The following is a 25,936-nucleotide window of genomic DNA, read 5'->3' on the forward strand; positions in this document are numbered from 1 at the left end:
GACTGCAGTCCTGGTCTACAGGTAACTTACATGTTACCTTGTTGTATAGTTAAGGAGAGCCGAAGACGTGGAATGGTTGCGTTTGTCTACGTCAGGTTTCGTGTGGTCGAAGGAGGAGTTGGTTTCTTCTGACGTCTGGGCCCAGAGCCCACCTCTTCCTGTCGGTGTCAGAAAAGCAACTTCACCATATTTAGCTGGCTTGCCGAAGCCCCGCAGAGTTGAGCTGTCAAACCAGACCTCAAATCTTAGCACTTCTCGGCGGATACAGCTCGCTTTTGACGCCTCCTTCCTCCCCGACTGGATACAACTCAACTATCCGGAGTGTTTGGTGAATGCGGCGGCGTCCAAAAGTATCCGTCGGATATCCAACTCTGCAACTACCGAGCTAGCCGCCAGAGCTAACCACTGTTGCTACCGCGTCGCTGGCTCTGTCGTCGATACGAATTAGTGTCACAGTTTTTAACGGACGACCGTCGATGGGGTTTAGTTCGGACTCGACGACCCCGCTAAAATGATCTCCTGACAGTTCCTCTGTTCCGAGACAGGCACTTTTCGTCCGAGCTAAGGGGCTAGTTTGGCCAGCTAGCCGGGCTTCACCGCCACAGCGCCGCGTTGGGAGAGCAGCAGCAGCTTCCGTTCGGATTCGGTTCGGAGAAAAGAAGATACGAGTAACACCCGGCTCGGCTTTGCTGTGCGGTCACGGGGGTTGGGTAGACCGGGACACCCAGTCTCGCTGGGTTTGCTGAGGCGTTCCACGAGCGAAGAAGACACCGGGTCGAGCGGAGGAGAAGAGCCAGTCGTTTGACAACTGTGATCCGGGTAGCGAACCGGGCAGGGACCTCATGAATGGAAATCGGAACTACAGGTGAATAACTCTTCGTTTCCCCTATGCTGTGTCAAATTGTGGTCGGATGTGTATTTGGAGTTTCAGGAAGACTGTTTACTGTTACTAGGGAGTTTACTGCTGCTCTCCTTTTTACTACCGACTCATTGGTTACAGCTGAATCGCCTTCCATAAGCATCAGAATGTGACTACTACATTTTATTCTGCTGCCGTTAGTCATCATTTAATAAGGTACGTTTTGAAGGTGGCGTCTTTCTCTGACCACGATTAGTGAAACAACATTTAACTCACTTTTAATACGATTTATAGATGGTCATGCTTAGAAATATTAGACGTTAAAACTCTTTTTTTCAAATATGCTCCTAAATATTACTTATTTTGTATGATACAACGAAGTGGAAACTATCTATTCTCCATTACACTATATTTTTGGGGCAGTTAAATCGGACATGAAGCAGTGAGTTTTCCCTGCAGCGTGACTAGCTTCTCCTGAAGAGATACTCAGCCATCCGGAAGAGGCTCAAAGTAGAACACGGCTTCTCTGCATGGGTAAAAGCTATTTGAGGTGACTTGCACATCTCCTCAGGAGGCCCCCATAGTGACGCGTTGTGGTGCAGGGCAGAACATCTCAGGGCTTTGGCTGCTGCCCCCTGGACCTTAGCTTGGATAAGTGGAAGAAAATGGATGGATGGATAAATGGGAAACACACTACCGTGTTTGAAGTTAACCAAGAATTGGGTCAAGAGACTATCACTGCACCTGCTGTTGGAGAATCTTCTAACTCGCTGGTCTTGTGTCCAAGCACTGTCGAAAAACTATTTATACAAGGTCCAGCTTAAACCAGTTACTGTGGAGACACAGTGTTGGACCCAGTGGCAGTTAAACGGTCCGAACTGCCAGGCTTTGTCTCAGCTGTAACGGAAGCTTTCCACTTATGTGACTGTAAACTGAATGCCAGGTACTTCTGATCTGCCAGCGACACATGATACGGCTGTTGATCCTTAACCCGTCCACCCAGCTCCAGCGAGGAGAGCCCTCTCTGTCTTCTGTCTCATTAGTGTTGAGTCTTCTGGCCGGGTCCAGTGAGAGAGACGGAGGTGCTTTCCAGCAACACAGATGCAGAAGGCACTAGTTCAAAGGCTTTTACTGAATATGAAAGTGAATAGGGAAGATTTCAACACCTCGCCTATCATTTCATTCATTTTAGATTTCAATTTGTTTCTTAGTTGTGAACATTATTTTGTCTGGCCTTCTTTTACTCGTCGCCATAATTGATCTTTGGTATCAAAACATCAACTTCACTTACCCTTCTGATCTCACGCTCCCAGGGCAACAGGGCGGTTATTACAGAATCTGAGACACAAAAAAGAGGAAACGACTACATCTACTATTGATATTTTTGCCGGTGCTCTTTCATCCAGATTACAGTTTATCGAGGATCTTTATGAAATGGACTTGGTTTGTTCTGGAAAAACACTTTTATCCCCCTAGGATAGTCTTCATTGCGCAGTTTTGTCTTCTTCAGTGGCTTTCAAATAGGAATCACTGTATAAACGAGGGGTCCAACTGCAACAGACGAGTAGGTCTGAGCAATTTTAGGAATAAATCAAATTGTGGATTATATTTCGATTTGATTTCTCGCTTTTCTTGTAGTCATGCACTGGTGTGATAGTCCCCAGTAAGATTTGTAAAAATGACAAAATTGCTTCATACATAATGTACCCAAAAAGTGTTTTTTTTTCCGATATTATATTCTGGATTATTTGTTATTATATGTTACCATATATTCTTTTGGGAACTAAAAATGTTTGTTTAGTAATGTGAAATATTGGGATGTGTATCGCCTTGTAGGCCATGAATCGGGATACACATGTATTGCCATACATAGTGTATCGTGACCACTGTATTGTGATACTTATTGCAGGTTTTCCACCAGGTTTTATTTTGAAACAGTGGACCGGAATGCAGGCAACAAAGAAGTGATAGAGAAACATTGGATTGAGGGGAAAGTTTTGACATTTGCTGAATTGTTGACAATAACCGCGCCAGTTTTTAATCTTGAAAAGTCAATCTCTCTCCAATGGTGAGCGGTCCGTCTCTTCGTATGTCCGCGACTTCAGCTCCGCAAGCAACAGGCTGTATTTTGTCATTATAATGTTTCTTTCGAGATTTTTCCTTGAAAACCATTACATTCATGTCCGCCTCCTTGATGCGTTATCAGTTTGTTTCAATAGTTCCACTTCGTTTCATACATTTTATCAGGTGTCTGATAAATCATGTTTACATGTAGCAGAATAGTTAGGTTGTTGGAAATACCCAGCTTTGCTGACAACATCGTCTCTCAGGAAAGTAAATGCTCTACAAGCATTCTTTTGACATCTGGACCACGCTTTTCTTTATTACTGGAAGACTACTTCTACGACTAATGACCTAGATGACAATGTCGAATGCACTGTATTTTCCCTGCTGACTGGTGAGAAATCTTTGCTTTGCTATGAAATATCTTGACCAATCTTGGAAGGGTGCGCTATGCATTTTTTGCCCAGTTGAATGTTTGAAAGAGGGGCCCTTCATCAGTCAGTCAGTCACCGGCCTTGAGAATGGCGTGAGAATATGCAAATTTATGGCCACCGCTGTTCGTAGGCTGACAACCAAGTCTGAGTTCCTGTACAAGTGGTATCAAATTTGAATGAGGGAGACCCACGCAGTGCGTGATACTTATGGCCTTGAGTTCCACTGTTAAATAAAACGGTGTGCGGCTACATTAATTTTGACAGGACATGTTCATAAACATTCTGTGGCTAAGCTATAACCTGGGTCTCAGAAATTGCACACAAATTTCCTACCTCTGGTCACTACCTCGCCTGCCATTGCTAAAGTTGTGAACGTACAAATTTAGGCAACAAAATTCCCATTTGAGTTTTGCCGCTTTTATTCTCTGTATTTCCCGCTCTTTTTTTTGAGTTCCCAAGCCGTTACCATGGGCCCCCTTCCCTCCTTGGTTACACCCTCTGTTTTGCTCTCTATGCATCAGTGAGAAAGTCTGCCTCCTCTGTCATTCTCCTGGTCGCCCTGATCTCTGTGGATTTTCTACAAGCAGTGAGGTCCGCTTTGAGGGAGGACTTCAGAACTTAATTTGAAGTCTTTGCATAATACTCGGTTCAAGGGAGCTGCCTACGAACAATTGGTGACCCCGTGCTGCTTCCAGCCGACCATAAGTCAGTGTTGCTGAATTGTTGTCACAGTAATTCAGCACCCCTTGTACTGGAGAAAGACGGCCTCATTGAAAATGTAAAAAAAAAAAGTGTTATGGACCAGACTCAGGCATGAAGTAAAATTCAGAAAAGGTAGTCATAAAATAATTTGAAAAAACTAAGTTTTTACTACATTACATAATATTACAAAACAAGTTGCATGAGCTCCTCATGTCTCAATTTATTTAAGTGATTATTTGGATTTGGTCAAAGATATGACTGGAAGTTGCCAAAAACAGTGCAACCTTTAATTTGTAATGGAACATCCACTGCTGTTTGCCATGACTTGCTAAATGTACTGCCTGATAATTAGAAATAAATGATAGAAATGAACTGACGGCTGACTGGAGAGACTGTCTTGCCTAGACAGGAGGAGGAGGACAACAAGGTTAGGATGTGTCATAGTCATTTCTTGCCAGAGCTGGACTATGCTCCTTTTCCACCACCGCCTCCTTCTCTCTTCTCCTTTCCCTGAGCTGTTTTTTTTTTTTGGGGGGGGGGATGATATAAGGGGCTCATAACAGGGAAACAGGTTGTGAAACACATGTTTTTGTAAAATGCTCATCGGCAGTGGATAGTGACATAATTCAGTCCTGACTTGTTTTTAGTTTTAAAAATGACGTGAGCTCTTTTTAACTGATACATAAAAACAACAATACGGCGATTAAAAACAGGACTTAAAATTCACAGTTGGTTCACAATTTTATTGTGGAGGTAAATGGTGTTTGTCCAAAACAGACAGGAGAAACTTAAAACAAATGGGCTCTCTAGTAATGGCAGATGTTTTTGTGTTTTATGTTTGTTTATGGGATTCTTATATGTGTCGCTGGGCTGCGTATCAACACTGATGTTGTGTTCCAGAATAGGTGTTTTAAAGAGTGTTTTTTGCCGCTAAAATACAGCTTCAAAAATGGATTTCCAAGCTGCATTCTTAAGGTGATGAGCTGTCATCGGAAACGAATATTTTTCCAAGGTATTTGGGAGTTATTCCAATATGATCGTAACATTTTGGCCGTGTTACCTAACTCTTACATGAAAATACATCAGGCTGTGCAATCGCTTGTCTCCATAGAAGCACTGTACACCTGGCTTCTGTCCACTGTTCCACTCCAACTCTACTGGTATTACTTTGAGGACAGAAGACTCCATTTAACCCACATTTCTCTTTCTGCTCACAGTAAATATTTCCCCTGGTGTACACTCCTTCAGTTAGCATTGAGTCACACACATGTATTCTGCCACTCAGTTTGTCCAGAGGGGAAGCCGAGGTTCTCTACAAGCAGACCATCTTCAGCCTTTCCGACTCTCCTGGGCACCAGATGCAGCCGCTCTGAGGTTAATTCAGGGAACAGGAGGGAGGAGGGTGCGTGACGTGTATCGATCCTTCCTGCTCAGCTATCGGTGTTTCTGTGTTCCTGCTGTGACTGACGCCATTGTGCCTCAGCTCTGAGTGCTGGCTCTGTTCCCACATCTCAGGCCTCTCTGGATTAGAAACACAACAGCTGTATTGTGTGTATGTGTGTGTTGATGTGTGGGCCTGCGTGGACGTGCACTCATTAGCAGCGTGGACGTTTGTGTACTGGATGGATATGTCTGAGGGGGGGGCTTGCGTCTCTGCCATGTGTGGCTGTACTGGCCTTGAGCCCACTGTGCACAGTGTGACTGTGTTGGTGAGTGGAACGGGTTCACATTGCTGGAATGTTTTTGCTAAATATTCATGCTTAGGGCTTCGTCATTATTGGGGAGGCAGCCCGGCGAGTGGGCACTAGCTTCATTTCATAAGCAGAATTGTTTGATTTTTCTCTTGAAATAATTCTCTTACCAATTTAGGCAGCTCCATTTTTGTGAAGTTGGAATGAAAAATGTTTTGAAATTTTCTCTCAGCAGCCTTTTTAGCCAGGTGTCCCCATTTCTGGTTTAGTAGTTAGTTGTAGTCTTCTACGCTAATGCCGATGGTGCGCCAACAAGTGTGCAATGAATCCCCCCATGAAACCGTGAGAATCAAGCCACAGTAAAGCTGCTATTGCTGTGTCGCTTTCATTGGACATCATTTTCTGCTTAGTAACCATCAAAAACTGGAGGAAAAAAGATGTCTTGAGGGTGTTTCACCGAATAGTATCAGATTTTCCTTTCACGCCATTTCCAAAACCTCACTCTCGATATCAACTTCATGTACAAGTCTTTATCTCATAGAAAATGTGTTTTCGTGGGTGTTACGTTCATGACCTCAACACACCTTTCAGATGTGTTTAAAGACAAATGTATCACTGAGGATGTTTCAGAGTAGAGCTATTATAGATCAGGACTCGCCAGTCTTTTTGAAAGTGTGAGCTACTCCAAGGGCACTGTGTGACCTGAAGGGCTACCATCTGTTTGGCACACATGTCTGAAATAACATAATGCATATTATGGATGATAAAAATGCTATTGCTAATTCACTTATGGCATTCTTGAACTCTTGATTTTTTTTTTTTTTTTTAATCCAAGTAACCTCTTTGGCAGTTTGTTGACTACTAGTTCAAGTAAGTTAGACTTGTTTTTGTTTATTATTTTCAAGACATGTTTTCATTTCAATTTCATAACACTGAGAGAAGCGAAACTGTTGTGTAATCGTCTTTGTAATTCATCAGCCTGCTGCAATCTTTTTTTAATAATGATATATAACTGCAGGGCACAATCCTAGCTGAGGTAACTGGAAGATGGATTTTAACACGGAACTAAAAGGGAGTGGAGCATAGCTCTTTGATGAGGTGCCACAACTATGCTGATGCTCCTGTTTGTTGTGCTGCGCGTTTTCTGAAGTTTTTATTTCTTCTCATGATCGCAGTATGTCATGAATGTTAATAGAAGTCTTTCATCACATTTTCATCATGCTAAATTATAAATGCATGCTCTTGATCGTTCCGGATTTCTTGGTTCAGGAAATGAGAACCAAACCCATGGATGAGGAAAAAAGATAACGTGTTTATCTTTTGTTTGTGAATGCATGTCCTGTAATTATGTGCACAAAAAAAGCTGTCCAGTTGGTTTTGCAGCTGCATTTTTTTATTATTTATTATTTATTCTGTTTCAATCTTGTTCTTGTCAGACTCATCACTGTTGTACACGCTATTGTGTTTCTATGTAAGTGATTTCCTAAATCTGTAGAATGGTGCTAAAACATTTATTATAGTGATTGTATCATGAAACCCTCAAAAATATAAGCATTGTTAATGTACTACTGTGGGTTTAATCATCAAAGAACTTTGGAATTAATAGACTGAGCTTCATCACAACTGAAGCCAAAAGCAACGCATACATTTTAGGAGCGTCCTCTCAATTATTCTACATTTGTATTTGTTGCGTGAAGGATGCTTAAACTGATGTAAGCTGCTCAGGGCAAGCCGGTTTTTTGTGTATATTTGTCAAGGGAAGAGTGTCTTTAAAGAGAAAGAGGAGCAGTGTGTTAATGTGTCACTGCATGATCTGTGGGTAAAAAAACACAGTTACACAACACATGATGCAAGTTTAAAGCAGCATTAAAAAGTTTATCAGTTTAGTTTAAGTATACATAAATTAACTGCACCAATTTTTATAATATTCAGTTTCAGAGCGACACAGTGTTGCTCCTGACTGCTTGTTGCAGACTAGTGTGTACTGTTCTGGATATAGCGCAGAGAACTTTCTGAAGATTGGGCTTTTGTTCAGGTTAGGGTGAAGCCTCTTCTCTCACTCTGCTTTAGTTCGATGTCTTCTGTTGTAGGTGGGAACTATTCCCCAATAGGTTTTCATCTGCAAGTGGCCTTTTAGTCGGTTGTTGATTTTATAAATAGTGAATTATGCAACTATATAATTCTGAACAGTGTATAGTTGCGTCAGTGTTTCACTTTCTGTGACTGTGTCAGCTACATTCCAAACAGTAGAATTCTTCACATGTGAGTCTCTCTTACTCACAAACATTGAACGGATGTTGGGTTCAAGAGACAGATGAAAGTTGAAAGAAACACCCAGAATGTCCAGGTTTAAAGTACTTGCCCCTCCTGTTCAGCCTGCCTCCCACTTTGCTGGGTACTGCACAAAATCAAGCCCTCTCGGCAGAACTGATCCTTTTTCTAGCTTCTACATTCGTATGATTTGCCTTTTTGTTTCATTTGAACCCCTCATTCTCACAGACAGTTCCCTAACCTTGAATTTGTCTAACCAGAAGAGAGTTGGCCAAATAGTACCTGTATACCGGTGTAAACAAAGACGTGGTGGATTTAAATGCCGTCACTTCATGGCGGGTCTCAGCCGTCTTAAATGAAGTTCCCCTCAGCGGGGCCCTCAACCTCACCCACTCATGTGAGCTGATGACTCAAATTAGGGATGAATCACATTCAGCCACATCTCTCCTTCATCAATGACACATTTTGCTCACTTTTGTTGTTCATTTGAAACAGAGACTTTGCTCTTGTGAAAATTGACCTGAGCTCAATCGATTGGTGCTTCACTGTTTAGCGCCTACTTCTCCTTAAGTTTGTAATGCTCTGTGGTGTTTTTCTTGAATTAAGTAACTTGCTGAAAGACTGTTCAAATCTTCAATAGTTCATGATAGTGCTCTTATGGATTTGTAAAAAATAAACCCCTTCACCCCTTTTGGTGGAATTATTTATTTATTCATTTATTTACCTTTTTTAATATTCATGTCAGTTTCTTGCCACTTGCATGCATGTTACCTGGGTTTATCTTAATCGTATGGATGTAGAAATGTTGAAAAAAAATTGGTGTAAGTGAGTTAATCTATGTTTTCAATATATAGTTAATGTTGATGGGAGATTTTCACATTGAAACATCTGTTGAAATGGAAAAAAAAGACATACTAAAACAATTGGATTTTCAAACTCTAACATGACAAGAGCAAAGTGAGGTGATAAATCTGAACTATTTTACTCGTGTCAGAGGCCCTGACCAGAGAATCTGGTCTGTGTTTAGGCAGTCACAAGTTAAAAGGCTACTGTAACAACGGCAATACAAATCCCAACCCTTGGTTTTCTGCTTTTTGCATTTGAATAGACAGGATGAACTTTGACATTTCAAATGTCAATCTCAAATTCTGTCAGCAGTGTGTGTTGATGGTTGACTAAATGTTGTAAGTACAACCAGGAATTCGCCGTTTGTCAGTTGGTAGTTGCATTTCTGAACCTTTCCTTGAAGTCAATGATAAAGGAGTTTCTCTATGTGACGTGGTTGTGGGTGTGTGGCAAATGCTTGTTAGAGTTTCAAAACAGAACTGCACCCAACGCAGCCAGTGACTTAGACTCTGACCTAGTCACGGGTTTTTACTAACTGTCAACTTTGTACTTTCCTCAGTGGTTTGCGCCGCAATTGAAATGCAAAGAAGAACAATGGTTTCATTGTAATGGTCTTGACCTTTTAAACTTGGTCTTACATTTGCTGCTGATGTTTTTACTGGCGTATTAATTCTTCTCTATTTGACTATTTGGAAAGTTGCGTGTTTTATGAATGCATGCACTTGAATGAGATGATCTAAAGCCATAAATCATTATAAATAAACTTTTACTTCACCAGTTCTCAGTATTAACTTGGGTGATAATGGGTGATAGCCTTGCTCTTTAAACTTAAAGCATTTTGAAATATGAATCAATAGTTTATCACCTTCCGTGATGTTATTTATTCATGACCAGCTGGTAAAAAGCATTGCGTGCATGGTAAGTTTAATAAGGTATTGTCGCCATTGTAACTCTTAAAAACAGTATAGTTAGAATTTGAATTAAATGTGTCTTCAAGTTGTGCTGTAGTCAAAATTCTGCACTTGTTTTTTTATTTAGATGGGATAGGAAATTTGGCACAGCAGCTGAAGCAAAGAAGCCCAGAGCAACTGATCACTGAGCTGGAGGGGGAGTCACAGGGACTGGTTTTGACCTCCTCGAGGCATCAAATGGTGGTCCCTAAATCTCTCTGAGTGTGACTCTGTCATTTTCCAGGTTACTCTTACCATAGCCAAGTACCACGCATACCAATAGCGACAAGCACAGAAACGAAAACAACAACAGCCTGTTGGTCAGAGAGGATGTTCTTCCCATGAACATCTTTACAAGTTATGCTGTCATCGCCCATGTGACTGTGAAGGTGACCTGGCAGATCATGTTCTGATCTTGGTCCTCTTCGTGTTGCAGGAGCCGTTGGGGCCCAGTCCCTATTCTCCATGCCAAGACGGCCTGGCTATGGCACCATGGGAAAGCCAATCAAGCTGCTGGCCAACTGTTTTCAGGTGGAGATCCCCAAGATGGATGTCTACCTGTACGAGGTGGACATCAAGCCTGATAAATGCCCCAGACGAGTCAACAGGTAAAACCAGTGTCTTGACTTTGTGTACGTCCATTCTGTTAAATGGATCTAAACGTTTTTTTTGTATGCTCGCAGGGAGGTGGTGGATTCCATGGTACAGCACTTTAAGGTGACAATCTTTGGGGATAGAAGGCCAGTCTATGATGGAAAGAAAAGTCTGTACACAGCCAATCCACTGCCTGTGGCACCCACTGGGGTAAGCAAGAAAAACACCTGAAATATGCAAAATAAATATGAATGGTCTGACTGTGGGGAGCAGTTTCTGCTTTCAGACTCAGGATTGTTGGATTTACCACATTTTCCCAACTTATTAGCACCATGAAAATCTTTAAAATATTTGGCAGATGGTGCTAGTTAACCTAACCACAAACGCGCTTGTGCCCTCTTTCGTGTCAAATAGGTGGACCTGGATGTTACGCTGCCAGGGGAAGGAGGGAAAGATCGTCCTTTTAAAGTGTCTATCAAGTTTGTGTCTTTGGTCAGTTGGCACATGCTCCATGAGGTGCTAACTGGCCGCAGCATGCCTGAGCCTCTGGAGCTGGACAAACCCATCAGCACCAACCCTGTACATGCTGTGGATGTGGTTCTAAGACACCTGCCATCTATGAAGTAAGTTATACCCCCATCATGTGGGTTACATTTTGACAGCGATGGTCATTACAAGTCTTCTCATGGCGATTCACCACAGTGCAAATGAAAGGAAGAGCTCTTTAATAGTACAGGCGGAGTAAATATTATGTATTTCAATCACCTTGGTGACCTCAATCTCAGTTGTCTGATCAAATCAAATAAAGCATAATGAGAAATCGTCATTTACATTTACTTTTCTTTTCACCTCCTTCCAGGTACACGCCTGTTGGACGATCTTTTTTCTCTGCTCCTGAGGGGTATGACCACCCCCTAGGAGGTGGAAGGGAAGTGTGGTTTGGCTTTCATCAGTCGGTGCGCCCTGCCATGTGGAAGATGATGCTGAACATTGATGGTGAGAGATCATAGTCATGCTTGCTGCTATGACAGTGGCTGTATTTACCTCCTCTCGCGAAGCAGCCACCCTTGTACACTCGATATCTTCTTGATCTATCCAGTCATGTGGGCTCATGTGTCCTTTCAGTGAAAAGGGTCAATGTTTGGATGGTCTCCCTTGTCCACTGTAAACGTCTGACATGAATCTGCAGTCTGTTCCAAGAAGTAGATCTTTTTGTTTTGCTATTTGCATTTATTAGTCACTGGCACTTCCAAAACAACATGTGTGGGCTAGACAGATGAGTGATGTCACTTTCTGCTGAAGAAGAGAGACTATCTTCTCGGAAATCTTAGACTCTTGTGTCTGAGTTCTACAGTCACTTTTCTCTTTCAGTTTTGTTTTATATGTATTACTTTTCTTTTTATCAAAATGCAATGGGATGTTATGATGAGTATGTTTCATTAAGGATAATTGATGGTAATGTTTACTAAACACCATGTAGGCGATAGTTTTCACCGTCACAACACGCTGAAACAATCTTATTGAAATATTAACACAACACTTATGACTCCAGTTTGGTTGCTGTCTCTGCTATCATTTTAATTTAAACATAAAATGATGGATATCACGTTATCATGTCATAGGGGATGTTATGATACATTTAAATTATACACATGGCTGAAAGTCCCTTTTTTTTAACCTTGCAGTATCTGCCACTGCCTTCTACAAGGCTCAGCCTGTCATTCAGTTCATGTGTGAAGTGCTGGACATCCACAACATAGATGAGCAGCCTCGTCCTCTCACCGACTCACACCGAGTCAAGTTCACCAAAGAAATCAAAGGTACGTAGAGGAAAGCAAAGCAGCATTTCACAGCTCCAGGCCCACATTTTCGTAATGTTTATTTACCTTCCCCACCAGGCTTGAAGGTGGAGGTGACACATTGCGGAACCATGCGGAGGAAGTACCGGGTCTGTAATGTAACCCGCCGACCAGCAAGCCACCAAACGTGAGTCAGTTTCCGGAGTGGGGCACGAACAGGAGGTAGACCTCGGGACGGGACGTGGGTGGGGAACAGAAACCGCAGCATATGTGGTCACCGATTCACAACCAAACACACCAGATACCAGTGACTCATCGCTCTGCTGATGAGTCATCATTAACCATTAATGAGAGAAGAAAGACTATCTGTGTTTGTGTTTGTCTTCAGCATTTGCTTGCTGGTTTAAGTTTTATGTATACATCTATTTTTCTCCAAAAGTGGTGACTAAACATTTTCTTTCGACTGTTTTTCAAAAGTGGCTGTTGTTTTGTATTCCAGGTTCCCGTTGCAACTGGAGAATGGTCAGACTGTAGAGCGAACTGTTGCCCAGTACTTCAGAGAGAAGTACAACCTGCAGCTCAAGTATCCCCATTTGCCCTGTCTTCAGGTGGGCCAGGAGCAGAAGCACACCTACCTGCCCCTAGAGGTGATTCAAGTCAAATCTCTGCATGAATTATTTAAGAAGTCCTTCAGAAAATAGTTTTTCTTGAACCGAATCCCTTGTTTCTCCAGGTGTGTAATATTGTGGCTGGTCAGCGTTGCATCAAGAAGCTGACGGATAATCAGACCTCCACCATGATCAAAGCAACCGCTCGCTCTGCACCAGACAGACAGGAGGAGATCAGTCGACTGGTGAGTTGTATTTATTCACAGGATTCTGATCATTAAAGCTTAGTGCCGATTAAAGCTGAGGTCACTGAAGCAAGGTTTTATTTCCTCTTCTTCCAGGTGCGCAGTGCCAACTATGAAGCCGATCCATTTGTGCAGGAATTCCAGTTCAAAGTGCGCGACGAAATGGCCCACGTGACGGGGCGAGTGCTGCCCGCCCCCATGCTGCAATACGGCGGCAGGGTGAGCACAGAGCACTTTATGGTACCCTTCTTTTAAATCACGCCCATTCTCTGTGTTTGTGTGACACGCTGTCCCCTTCCTCTGCCCTTTTGTATCCTATACCGTTTCCAAGGGGAACTAACTCTCTGGCTTCCGTTTGTTCTTCATGGTGTCCGACTCTTTGGCTTGTTTTTTTGTTTTTATTTTGGTTCAGTCTTGATCATGTACAATCTTTCCTCCCAAAATGTTTATTTAATTTGTCATTGATGAAAAAGACAAATTAAACTTAAAAAAAACAAAAAACAATGGCACTGAAGTGGTCAATGAAAGAGCGGAAAAATTGAGACTGACCCAAAATGTCAATTAACATCTGTCTGTTTTGTGTTAATATGATAACATTGTTAAAGAAATACCAATTTTGATTTATTTTTGATATATCCATCAGATCACGTCCCATAGCAGAGAAGAAAAAGTTACAGCAATATGATGAATATATAGATTAAAAAAACATTATTATTATTATTATTATTCTTATTGTGATTATTATTCTTATTGTTATTATTATTCTTATAATTATTACTGTTCAAAAACTAACGTTAATACCTCCTGCGCTCTGATTGTGCACATTGCACCCAGAATATATTTTGTTTCAGGAATGATATGGATAAAATCCATGTAGGGCAATAATATCAACGCGACAGTTTGGGTGGTATTGAGTGACTTGAAGGAGGTACGCACTGTCCCAGTGTCTTTCCAGTGCAGGGGTATGGAATTACATGTTCGTAGGGGGCACATTATCTAGTGTGATTGTTGCGATGGGCTGTCAAGCCAATAGAAAGACAAACAGAAGAAAAAGAGTCTTGAATTTGATTTAAATTTGTTACTTTAATAATGTAAAACAAGGCGTAAATAGGGAATGGTTAAATATGCCATGACACACATCTAATATTTGATTCTTTTTTAATTTACATTTTATATACATGTGTATGCGTCTGTTGCAAACTTTCTGGAGTTGCCCTGCTAGTCGGTGTAACCCACTGTTCCACCTATCATGTTGGTGGTCAGAATTTTTGTCCAAGGAATTCCATGGCAAATGTTTATCCAAGTAAAAGTAATAGCTTTGCTGTTTGTATCTGAATGTGTCGATTGAAATAACCTAAACACTGGTGGTGAGCATGCCATGTTCTTCCAGAACCGCACTGTAGCCACACCCAGTCACGGAGTTTGGGACATGAGGGGAAAGCAGTTCCACACTGGTGTGGAGATCAAGATGTGGGCCATCGCCTGCTTTGCCACTCAGAGACAATGTCGAGAGGAAATTCTGAAGTGAGACGTTTTTCTCGGATGCTTAAGTAGCAGCGACTGTTTTTCGCTCTGCTAATGCCCCTTGGCTTTGCCGGTTTAGGGGTTTTACCGACCAGCTGCGCAAGATCTCCAAGGATGCTGGGATGCCAATCCAGGGCCAGCCATGTTTTTGTAAATACGCCCAGGGAGCTGACAGTGTGGAGCCCATGTTCAGGCACCTGAAGAACTCGTACGCTGGACTGCAGCTCATCATCGTCATTCTGCCGGGGAAGACTCCCGTCTACGGTGAGTTAAAACAACTTTTTTTAATCTGTTCCTTGGTTTTAATGGATTATTTAATTCCAGCTGAGGTGAAGCGTGTCGGCGACACGCTCCTGGGCATGGCTACCCAGTGCGTTCAGGTGAAGAACGTGGTGAAGACATCACCTCAGACTCTCTCCAACTTGTGCCTCAAGATCAATGTAAAGCTGGGAGGCATCAACAACATTCTGGTCCCTCACCAACGGTCAGTCCCTTCATCGCATTAATAACAAGTGTGGAAAGTTATAGCTGTATATTTTGGCTTTGCAGACCCTCGGTGTTCCAGCAGCCAGTCATCTTCTTGGGAGCAGATGTAACTCATCCACCGGCTGGAGACGGGAAGAAACCGTCCATTGCAGCAGTGGGTTTCCTCAAGCGCCCATTCAGTTGTCTGTTGTTTGAATGTTTTCTATAAAATGACCTTCTTTGTCGTGCTGCCACAGGTGGTTGGCAGTATGGACGCCCATCCCAGCCGGTACTGTGCCACAGTGCGCGTCCAGAGACCCAGACAGGAGGTCATTCAGGACCTAGCCTCGATGGTGCGGGAACTGCTCATCCAGTTCTACAAGTCCACTCGCTATAAGCCCACCAGGATCATCTTCTACAGGGACGGAGTTTCAGAAGGCCAGTTCAGACAGGTGAGTCCCATTCTGCCAGTCCGCTCTAAGCTTGTTCAGAAGGGTCGGAAGCTTTTACGTTAACATGAAAAATAGAAAAGTAAAATGTTTTTTAAATTGAGTCGAACAAAGTATCAGATTAAATACTTCTGCAGTTTCTTCTGTAAATGAATTTGACTATTCTTTGTTATGTTTTGTAGAAAGGCCAAGTGGAGTGAGACAGAAGAGCTAGTCATGAGTAAGAGATGAGCATGTGAGGGCAGTGAGGCGTTTCTAAAAGAGAAGTCCAATAACGTCCAGGTGTCCACTGCAAGTCACTGACAGACAGCGCTGAAGTGTAAAAAGATCACATCAGTGGTTGTTGGAATGTTAGTGAGGAACATTGTATCCAGGGAAGGTCAAGTATCTGTGAAATGCTCCACAGAAAAAGAAGTTTGGTGATGCCCTTTGAGAAAACCAAGAGATGGAAGCAGCGATCAAAACTGAAAGTGAGGCAGCGATCAAGCGTATCTTGCGTTTTAGAAATAATTCAAGCAAGCCTCCTGTGTCTGCTCCACCAAATCTCCCCTGTCAACTGAAAAGTTAGTGGATGAATACTCACTTTTCGCACATTCAGGTGCTGTATTATGAGCTGCTGGCCATCCGAGAGGCCTGTATCAGCCTGGAGAAGGAGTACCAGCCAGGCATCACCTACATCGTCGTCCAAAAGCGCCACCACACACGGCTCTTCTGTGCCGACCGCAACGAGAGGGTGAGTGGGCGCAGAACATATTGAGATCCTTATCTTTATCATTCGCCCTTTTTCTGCCGTTGGGTGCTCGGAGTCTGACTTTCCTAATTACTCTTTGTTTTTTTCGGAACGCTCAACCCCTCCCTACGCCTCTGTAATTACCTTCGATTAATGCATTAGGGCACAGAGCGCTGTAGAGTGGTGCTCAAGTGTGCCGTTGTCTTGAGACCGGGGTGGGTTTAAGCTCAGGCCCTCACAGTGAATTAAAAGATGGTTTGTTTTTCTGATAAATGAGGTCAATTAGAACTCTCTTTATTTTTCAGGTTGGGCGTAGTGGAAACATTCCCGCTGGCACAACGGTGGATACAGACATCACGCATCCATATGAGTTTGACTTTTACCTCTGCAGTCACGCTGGAATCCAGGTCAGAACAACCTCTGGCTGAATTACTGGAACTGCTTCTTGCTGCACAGTGGGGTTTTTTAAAGGGTTCTTTCACCAGACAGGTGCCACTTCCCTGGCTCCATCTGAAGGAGCAAAAGGTGCATTAGAAAATCCACATTGAGAGAAGTTCGTCTTGGGTCTATTTTGTGAAAAAATAAATTGTTTTAAATGCTGAAAAGTCAGAAACAATTTGTGTGTCCGGAGGGAGACTTGTTTGGCTTCCTGTAACTGTCCAAAATGAGTGCCATGATTGAATGAATCAGTTAGGGCCCTTGACTTGCCCATTGATGTAAATGTGACGCTGAACTTTCAAGCACTCTGTTTTTGAAACCGTGACCTTCTCTAGAGGAAGCCACAACATTTCTTCGTACTCACTGAATAATTGGGCTGTCGATGAACCAAACAGACTGGGAAATGTAATCTCAGACTACTGTGAAGTTCAACGTAGACATTCAAAGTAGATGAATGTGAGAAGATAATTCTTCACTTCCAATTATATTTATCTCATCATGATTAACTTCCACTAAATATCTTGAAATGTAAGCAACAATTCTATTTAAGAAGTAGCTGTTGAAGATTGAACTAGGATAAAATGTAACTCCTAGCTGTTGGACCTTAGTGTGGCCACTTGAGGGCAGCAAAGCTTGGAGAATAGTTACGTCGGTGCTGTCATTTGGTTGGTTGAATTTAAGGGTGTAAACCCTGGCCATCCTGACAGTGTTGAAATGTAACAGTAATCTGTGTGTTACGGATTTCATCGACTTTGTCACCATATCCACAGTTTCAACTTCTGCATGTTTATCCCAGTCCAAAAATAATGTGGCCTTTTGTTTTCCGACGGCAGGGCACGAGCCGGCCTTCCCACTACCACGTGTTGTGGGACGACAATTGTTTTACTGCCGATGAGTTCCAGCTGCTTACCTACCAGTTGTGCCACACCTACGTGCGCTGCACTCGCTCAGTCTCCATCCCTGCGCCAGCCTACTACGCCCACCTGGTGGCCTTCCGCGCCCGCTACCATTTGGTGGACAAAGAACATGACAGGTGAGCAATCTCTGAAGTTCATACTCATCTCTTTACTCGCCTGAATTTTCGCCTTAAACTTGCATCACTCATGGTCATGCAACCAGAGTTAAGATTTTTCTTCTGCGTGCTTCACTCTTTGAGCATTAAAAGACAATTATTCAAGTCACATGCAATGTAAACTGTAGTTCACCGTTACAGGCAAGTGACGTCATGAATGTGCTTTGTTGCACTTGCAAAACGAATGAAGCTGCTTGGTATTAGTGGGGATTGAGGTCAGTCTGGCTGCTCTGATATCAGGTCCCTCCAGTCTTCAGCTCCATAAACCACTGCATGTTTGTGAACATCATTTTAAAGTTGACGACTTTGTCAAATGCCGCTACAAATTCCCTGCCTTTTGATCTCCCCGGGTTGTAGAGCGCTGTCCCACAGGAGCGCAGACGATACTCATGTGTCGAAAGTGGTTTAACTATAGCCTGCAGAAGTGGTGTTAAAGCAGCGCTATGGGGTTTTATTTGTTTCTGGGCCGACTTCTGGTGGTGTAATTGTACACTCATGTAAAACAACTGGGCCCCCAACCCTCTTTATTCGGTGGGGTGGCTGTGCACATCTCCCACGACTGGGGAGAACACTGAGATCCTTGAAAAAATAGTGATGGGCAGATGAGGTATCATGAAACAGTATTGCAGAGTTGATGAAACAGTGTCGTAATTTGCAGAGGCCACTAGATGGTGCTGTTGGTTTAGAAATGATGTGAGGTTTCTTTGACTTACTTGTGCAAATCCAAACCTTATCTATCTATCTATCTATCTATCTATCTATCTATCTATCTATCTATCTATCTATCTATCTATCTATCTATCTATCTATCTATCTATCTATCTATCTATCTATCTATCTATCTATCAATCACTATTAAAAATATTTAGATTGATTAGAAGGCCTTCATTATTCCCACAGTATTTCTCTAGCTTGACTTGACTTTTTATTTTAACTTAACTAAACCATGACATAAGTAGGGACTCAAAACATGATGGACGCTTCATAACTTGTAGTGAATACTTGCCCGAGGAGATCTTTATTTCAGACTGGGGGGGCGTCAGATTGCGGGTGCTGTAGTCAGGCTCTTGTGAGGATTTAAGGAATTTGCACCGCCATATCGTCGCATCTGCTGATACTGAGATCTGTAAAGTTAAAATGTAAAGTCTACTGAATGAAACTCTGCTTTGCAGCGCTGAGGGCAGCCATGTTTCCGGTCAAAGCAACGGACGAGACCCCCAGGCGCTGGCCAAAGCTGTTCAGATTCACCACGACACCCTGAGGACCATGTACTTCGCCTGAGCTCCATCAACCATTTCCAACACATGCACACAGAATCATGCACGTCCGACTTGCCGGTTAAGGAGTCCTCATAGGTGCAAGTCCAGCGTATACTCACACACACTCACAGACACACAAACACACACACACTTAGTCAATCCGGACCTGACACTGTGCAGAGGAAAGAGAAGAGTGGAGGAGGCACCCCCACACTGGACTGAGGATGCAAACGCTGCTTTAGAAAAAACAAACTCAGCACTATTATGCAATATTAAACCAGCCAACTCGATTATTTCCTCCTGCATCAGCGGCCTCGCTAACCGTCTCCCCCATCTGTCTCTTTTTATCGTAGCTGGTTGCTGTTGATCATTACTCTTCTCTTTCTCCTTTTTTTTTCTCCTTTGTAACAGTCCACTCATCTGCTCTTCTGCCATCGACAGTACCTCAATTCAAATTGAGCAGCAGCACTTTTACATTCTGATAGTTTTACTGGATTTATATGTTTGTTTATTTCAAAGTAAGGAGCCGAAAGAAGAATCAGCTGGACAATGCTCTCTGTTTTTAAAGTATTTAATTTGCCCTTATGCCTTTTCTCTCGCTTCCTCCACTTACGCTCACGTGATTCTTTTTTTTTTTTTAGCACACTGCCACCTGTTGGTTACGAGGTAAAATGCGCCCCTGAAACGTTGGTCGCCAGGCTTGAGATCTATCCTTCAGCTGGGGCACTGTTTTTAACGTGGAGCGGTGCAGCCATGTTTGGGCTTTATTTAAAGTGAAACACTGTCATTTCATCCTGTTTTTTTAAATTTTCAATCTCCGGTCAGCCGTTTATCTCACGTCCGCCACCCTCCCTCCCCCACCCTTGGCCTTGAGATGTCGGATAACTAGTCAATGGATTCTTCTAGTGCAATAATCAGCCGGGCGAAGGGAAGAATTTAGGGGGTTGAAAAGACTCGATAGGACGGTTATCATGGGCGGTCACGCACGGTTTGCCACTTGGGAGGCACTTTTACATGTACATTACTGTCCACCGAGATGACGGGCTGCTGGGGTTTTGCCATTGCTCTCAGTTGAAATGGTGCAAGCGCGACTTGAATGTGAGGAACTTCTCTGTGGCTCGCGGCCGTCGGATCACAGGCTTCATCGCGGATCATGTGCAGCAGCAGGGTTGAAGGACAGGCCACAGAGAGGGAACGTTGAAGTGCCTGGTGTCGGCATGGAGTGTGTTTAAACAAGCAGCCAGAAGGTTTCACCGAATGCCTAATTTCCGACAACTGACTTTTCTACGTTGTTTTGTCATCTCGCCATGGGTTTATTTATTACGTGTGTGTGTGTGTGTGTTGTTTCGTCGAACACGTATTAAACTACTACAAAGGTTCGAATCCTCACAGCCTAATTTTTATTCCAGAGTTCAGGACACGGCTGAATTCTCGCCAACCAAAACTAAAAGTTGAAGCAGATTTTAACCAGCGACTTGGCTCCTCTCTGCTGCTATCAATCACGCGTGTCGTCGAGTCAGCTGCACTTAAACAAACAAAAAAAAGCATGTGTTTCGGTGGGGAACACAGGCACGGTGCTACTATTTCGGGGCGGGTCGTGGAACAGGAAACCTCACTTCGCCGGTGGACTCGAGACAGTCCGGCTGCTGTGTTCTGTCTGTTGGAACTCTGGAATAGATAGAGGGCGCCGTGGCAGTTGGTTGGAAGATGGTTTCGTCCGCTGTTGACTACTTCTCATGAGCACCTCAGTCGGGTCGAGCCTTTGTGACTTCATGCGTCTTTTTAAAAGCCAGATGGAAAGTATATTTGTACAAGGAGGTAACGCACACCACTTATTTTTGCTAACAGAAAATCAGATGTAGTCGAATTATTAACCTTAGTAACACATGTATAATTATAGTTAATGGGTTTAAAAGCTGTATGATAAACGTTTTAATATCGCATTAGACTGTTCACCTGTGTCACTGTATAACTAGTCGTGGACGTTAGTGACGTGAGTTTGGACTGTTATTAGGGGCTTGTGCTTTGGTGGGGAAAATACAAGCTACAAGGTTTTAAATGCTTCACTTTCCTTTTTAATTCTATATATATATATATAAAATATATTTCGATGTTTGCGTAAAGACGTGAGAATATCAGAGAACTGTGTTCATGTTTTTACTCTTGAACTGGTGCTGACGCCTGTGAAAAAAAAAAACAAAAGGATGGATGTAAGGAGGTCGTCGTGAAAGTGTTCAGTGGTCCATTCCTTTGTTGAGGCTCGCGGAGATGTTTGAAGAAGTGAATGCCAGAATGTCGTGGAAGGGACGCATGACTCGTCAGAGCCAGTCGGAATGATGTCGGATCGGAGGCGACGCCGCACGTTTTATTTGAATTGGTTGGTAACTCGCCGCCTCCGCTGCTGTCAGAAATGGAGTTTGTGTGTAAACAAGACTCGAGGGCGCTGGAACACATGTTTACATAGCAGATGTGTTTGCTTCCCTCACTCCTGAAATGTCAGCCGCTCCGCTTTGCAGCTTGGAAGCTGGTAGCGCAGTGACCTAACATGGGCAGGACGCGGGGTGCGAAGACTCTCCCTGTTTTTTTCCCTTTGTCACGCTAGTTGCTGAAACTGACAGGAAGCTGTAGAACAAGCGTTGAAGAAATACTAGCCAAATCCTCTACAATAGGGTCAGTGTCTCCCTTTAAATAAAGTGTATTCCATTTTGAGTACTCAGTAGGAGGCGATGGTAGCAATGGAATATGGGAAAAAAAAAAGTCCACAGAAAGTGCCTTTCCTCTTGATGGTGCTGTAAACTGAAAGAAGTAAGATGAAAACTTACAAAAATAGAATCTCCTTTACAAGAACGGAAGTGTTAGTTCTAAGCAATGCAAACTTTAGAAATCTGCCAAGTGAGTTTGTGGTTTTCCCCTTTCGGCTTATTCAGTGTCTTGGACCAACGGTTGGTGCGGTGCGTGTCAGTGAGGGGGTGGGTTCAAAGGTTGTAGGCAGCGTGGCAAACATAGCACAGCACTTTAAAGCCTGCCGCTCTAACGGTGGAGGACGAGATGTTACCGAACGGAGCAGTTCATCGCGTGCCTCATGCTTCTTCTCCGGCTTCTGTGGTGGTTGCGATCGGCTGGGGCTGGACGTGAGCATTTCCTCTCAGAAGGGCATTGGACGGCGGAAGTTTGGGGCGAGCTCGAAATAATCCCACCCTGGTTCCCGCCCCGTGGCATTCTCTCATCTCCAAACCGGCCTTGGGTCGCGCCCTAAAATGGACGTGCGTCTCCCCCCCCTCTCCTTTCTCTTGAGCTGGTAGCGACTGAATACTGTTGGGGTGATGAAGTTGTACCTTCTTAGTCCTTACTACGAGAGATCTCAACAGACGAACACTGCACCTCACTTACCTTGGTATGCTGCATATGTTATACTACATGAAAGAAAAACTGCAAATTTGCTTTTATTACATATAATGCTCGAGTAATGCCTGATATTCTTATACCTTTTCGAGTCAAAGTATAACTGTAAAGAATATTCTGTTTTGTCTTAACACTTATCCGATTTTTTTTTTTTTTTTTTGAGAAATTGTATTGAGCCGACTTTGTTGTCCTATTTAAAATTGTGTTATTACTTTTAAAAAAATATATGAAAAATATATAAGCGGTATATTTTATGGTGTATTTATTGAGTGTTTTTAAGCGGCTGGAGTCTCCGCGTCCCTGTGTGGCATGTGGGGGAGGGGGGTGGGGTTAAGAGGCGGAAGCCTTCTAGCCTCCTCCTTGATGTTGGCGCCTTATTCTCCGACACGCAAGCACAAGAACATGGAGGACGAGGTGCGAGGGCTTCTTCAGTGCCTCTGCAGTGCCTCTGCTTTCACTACCACCCAAAAAAAAATCAACACCCCCACCCCGCCCCCCATGTTGCATGCGTGAGGAAGGGAACCATTTCAGAACCACTCGGACTTGAGTGTTGACTAGCTGACTCGTTTCATCCCAAGCTGCTAATTGGTACGTTCGCCGTATGAGTTCCCTGAGCCGAGGAGCCGTTAAAGTAAAGAGAAGAAAAAAAAAAAAAAGTATCGAAATTTTAAGGTGGAAAAGTTTAGCTTAGACAGTAGTCCTCTTGGATTGTGTTTTTATTTGTGTCGTGCCAGAGCTTTTTGTTCAGCAGGAACAGGCCTCATTCCACAATGCCTCAGCCTTAAGTGCGTACTTAGACTTAACACGTGACCTTCTTGTGACGCTTCAGGTGACCTAGCAAGTAAACAAGCCTGCGTACTTGAGCTGCCCTGACACCTTCATCATCTCTCACGCTGCTCCCGAGCCCAGCTTGCGGTTCTGTCCACATTTCAGTGCAGAAATCAGGTGCGGGTCAAACAATATCGCTTCTTGTCGTTCCTTTTCCACCAGAATTTAAGAGCGTTTTTTTTGTTTCCTCTCCACAATGTTGCTTGACCTTTATCGGACCTGACCCAGGTTGTTTCCTGGCTGGCAGAAACCTGTGCCTGTATCACGAACCAAGGATGTTGTGACAAGTTGCTTTTCTTTTCTTTTGAAGTCTTTCTTTCGGTTGTGTGGTTCAGACGGAGACATGGATGTTGGTTTTATTTTTATTTTTTTTCAGTCGATCCTAAAAATTCTCATCACTTAAAGCCATTGATGGACCTTTGCTGTCATTTTCCACCCGTTCTCACATTAGCATTCCAACCTCCAACCTTCGGCTAATGTTAACGGGAATGTGGGCAATGTAGCCTGACTGTTCTGACTGTCCCTCCAAGGAGGAGAACCAGCACACAGGTCGGACTGTAAACCCTCACCACCCAGGTGACCCATGTCTCGGTCTGTTTATATGTTGCGAAGGCTCTGCTGTACCAACAGCTCTATTCCTTTCCGTGTCTCTTTTGTAACCCCCTCTTCAAGGATGTTGGCCTTTAGTGTTGCTTTGCCTCAGTTTGAAGTGTATGTTTGACTAATACTTGCAATAAAAATGCTTTGCTTTACTCTGCTCCTTTGTCGTCTTGTACGGTGGGCTTTTATTTGGTCATGGTGAAGTTTTGTTGTCCACACATTTCCAAGTCGGGAGAGGACTTAAACGTGACAATTTAGATGTATTAGTTAACACAGATTGATCAAGTACCACCGCTTGTATCAACCTTTAACACAGTAAAATCTGTATTATTCAGATCAGTCAGTTATTTTCACTCAGGTTTGCTCTGTAATAAATGAATCTTACTTAGAATCAGAATCAAATTTATTGCTGTGCTCAGTGGGGATCCCACCAACGAGAAAAGTGCTTCGGAATAAAGTGCTGTCAATAAAATAAAACAAAATAAAAATAATAAATCAATAAAAACAACGTTGAGCAATGACAATATTTTAAAATAAATCATTTTATTATCTTTGAATATTCTTGTTGTATAAGAAAGTCACGGAATGTCGATAATTAATTCTCCGACTTCACAAGTCAATTTAAAAACTCCATTTTCTTTTCAAATTGAAGTAGAGAAGCAAGTTTATTTCTAATCGATCTTACCATAGACATTTCAAACTAGACGAGACACTGGCTGACCTTATAAATCCGACAGTCAATTGGCGATGTGTTTAAAACGATGTATAGAAAAGAGTCCGTCTGTGTCTGCTTCTTGTCTGACCTAAAAAATACATCAGAAGGCTGAGAAAAATCTGCGTGGGTGACAAGTGTATTGACTCTAAAGATGCGAGTTGTTGTCTTTTGAAAGGTTTTGCTGGGTGTTGCAGTTCCAGGCTTCACCACCGGGGGTAGCAATTCACCACAAAAAGAGAGCACTGTGAGCTTTGCAGGCGGGAACACTGAGATTCGAAGACTGTGTCTGTGATGTGGAGGTCGAAAGGCTGGCCGGCATGTTCGGGCGACTCCTGGTCCATACAAATGTCTGCATCCTATCTCGACGTGTCCATCCTATCTGACCTCCATCCTTGCTCCTGTCATGGCGGTGGGTGGTGACATGCCGGGACAGGAACGTGACTCTCCAGATCTGGCAGGACAGTTTCAGCCCTCCGAGACCTGCTGCTTTATCCACTGATAAACACGCTATTTTTAGACGCATCAGAAACATCCAACTGTTGACGTGACAGCGCCACCTTTGGCGCCTTCATCCCGGCCACCGCTTGGATTTCGTTGCCCTTTAAAGTGGTTATCGCTCATGTGAGGAAATCCAGCTGTGATAAGAGCAGCACGGCAGGAATTCTCGAGCAGATGTAGAATAATTGGGGTCAGGGAAAGGAGAGTCAGGCGCCGCTGTTTCCCACTGCTGTGTCACGGATCGGTGAGCTTTTCCTTACAGCGCCGCAGCACGCGCCCGCAAACAAGGAGCCGGGGAGCGCCTGTCTCGCCGGGCGCCACTGTGATACAAATGAATTGTCACCTGTCTGAATTCAGCCAACCACACGTTTCAATACAAAACAATCCGTTTTTGTCAGAAGGCCACAAATTCAGAATAGACTGACCAAGAAATTAAAATGCCGCAAAATGCTGTAACATTTATTTGTTTTTTTGTTTTGTTTTGTTTTTAATAAGATATAATTTTGAATAAAAAAAACGTAAACGTGTCAGCTATTTTGAATTTCACAGTGCAAGCTAGCTTGGAAGCGACTAGGGTACTAGTTTATATTAGGGTCTCATCTATATAAGTGGATTCATACGAGATCATAATGCATTTATAAGGCTTTATAGAAGATGTTCATGTTTACATACAAAAGCTTTTGACAAGGTTTCTTACAAGGAGTCTTTAACTTCCAAGTTAAGGCCATAACTTACATTCTATATAAACCTTGTCATAAGGTTACATGGATATTTATGATCTTTTAAAGCATGATCTATTATGACGTGTTATGAATGTACTAATAATGCATTGTTGAAAAAAGTGGATTTAGAAGGCTGAATGCTCATGTCTACCTTGATAGCAATTTTCAAAT

General features: G+C 43.1%; 1 protein-coding gene across 2 annotated transcripts; it reads left to right on the plus strand.

Moving 5' to 3' along the window:
• The first annotated feature begins 171 nt into the window (after window positions 1-171).
• On the plus strand, window positions 172-23,982 carry LOC128768078 (protein argonaute-3). 2 transcript variants are annotated; one of them, XM_053880661.1, is made up of 19 exons: window positions 172-865; window positions 10,254-10,425; window positions 10,501-10,621; window positions 10,826-11,034; window positions 11,271-11,407; window positions 12,097-12,231; window positions 12,310-12,397; window positions 12,710-12,857; window positions 12,944-13,063; window positions 13,160-13,303; window positions 14,454-14,587; window positions 14,667-14,851; window positions 14,912-15,071; window positions 15,137-15,227; window positions 15,310-15,504; window positions 16,100-16,234; window positions 16,537-16,638; window positions 17,503-17,702; window positions 18,914-23,982. In XM_053880661.1, exons 1-19 carry the CDS (start codon window positions 847-849, stop codon window positions 19,020-19,022), a joined length of 2,604 nt encoding a protein of 867 aa, XP_053736636.1. In that variant the 5' UTR covers window positions 172-846; the 3' UTR covers window positions 19,023-23,982. The 2 variants fall into 2 exon arrangements, with proteins under 2 accessions (XP_053736636.1, XP_053736637.1); XM_053880662.1 differs by having other exon boundaries at window positions 13,160-13,282.
• The last annotated feature ends 1,954 nt before the right edge of the window (window positions 23,983-25,936 follow it).

Source organism: Synchiropus splendidus, chromosome 12, assembly GCF_027744825.2.
Source record: "Synchiropus splendidus isolate RoL2022-P1 chromosome 12, RoL_Sspl_1.0, whole genome shotgun sequence".
NCBI lineage: Eukaryota > Metazoa > Chordata > Actinopteri > Syngnathiformes > Callionymidae > Synchiropus > Synchiropus splendidus.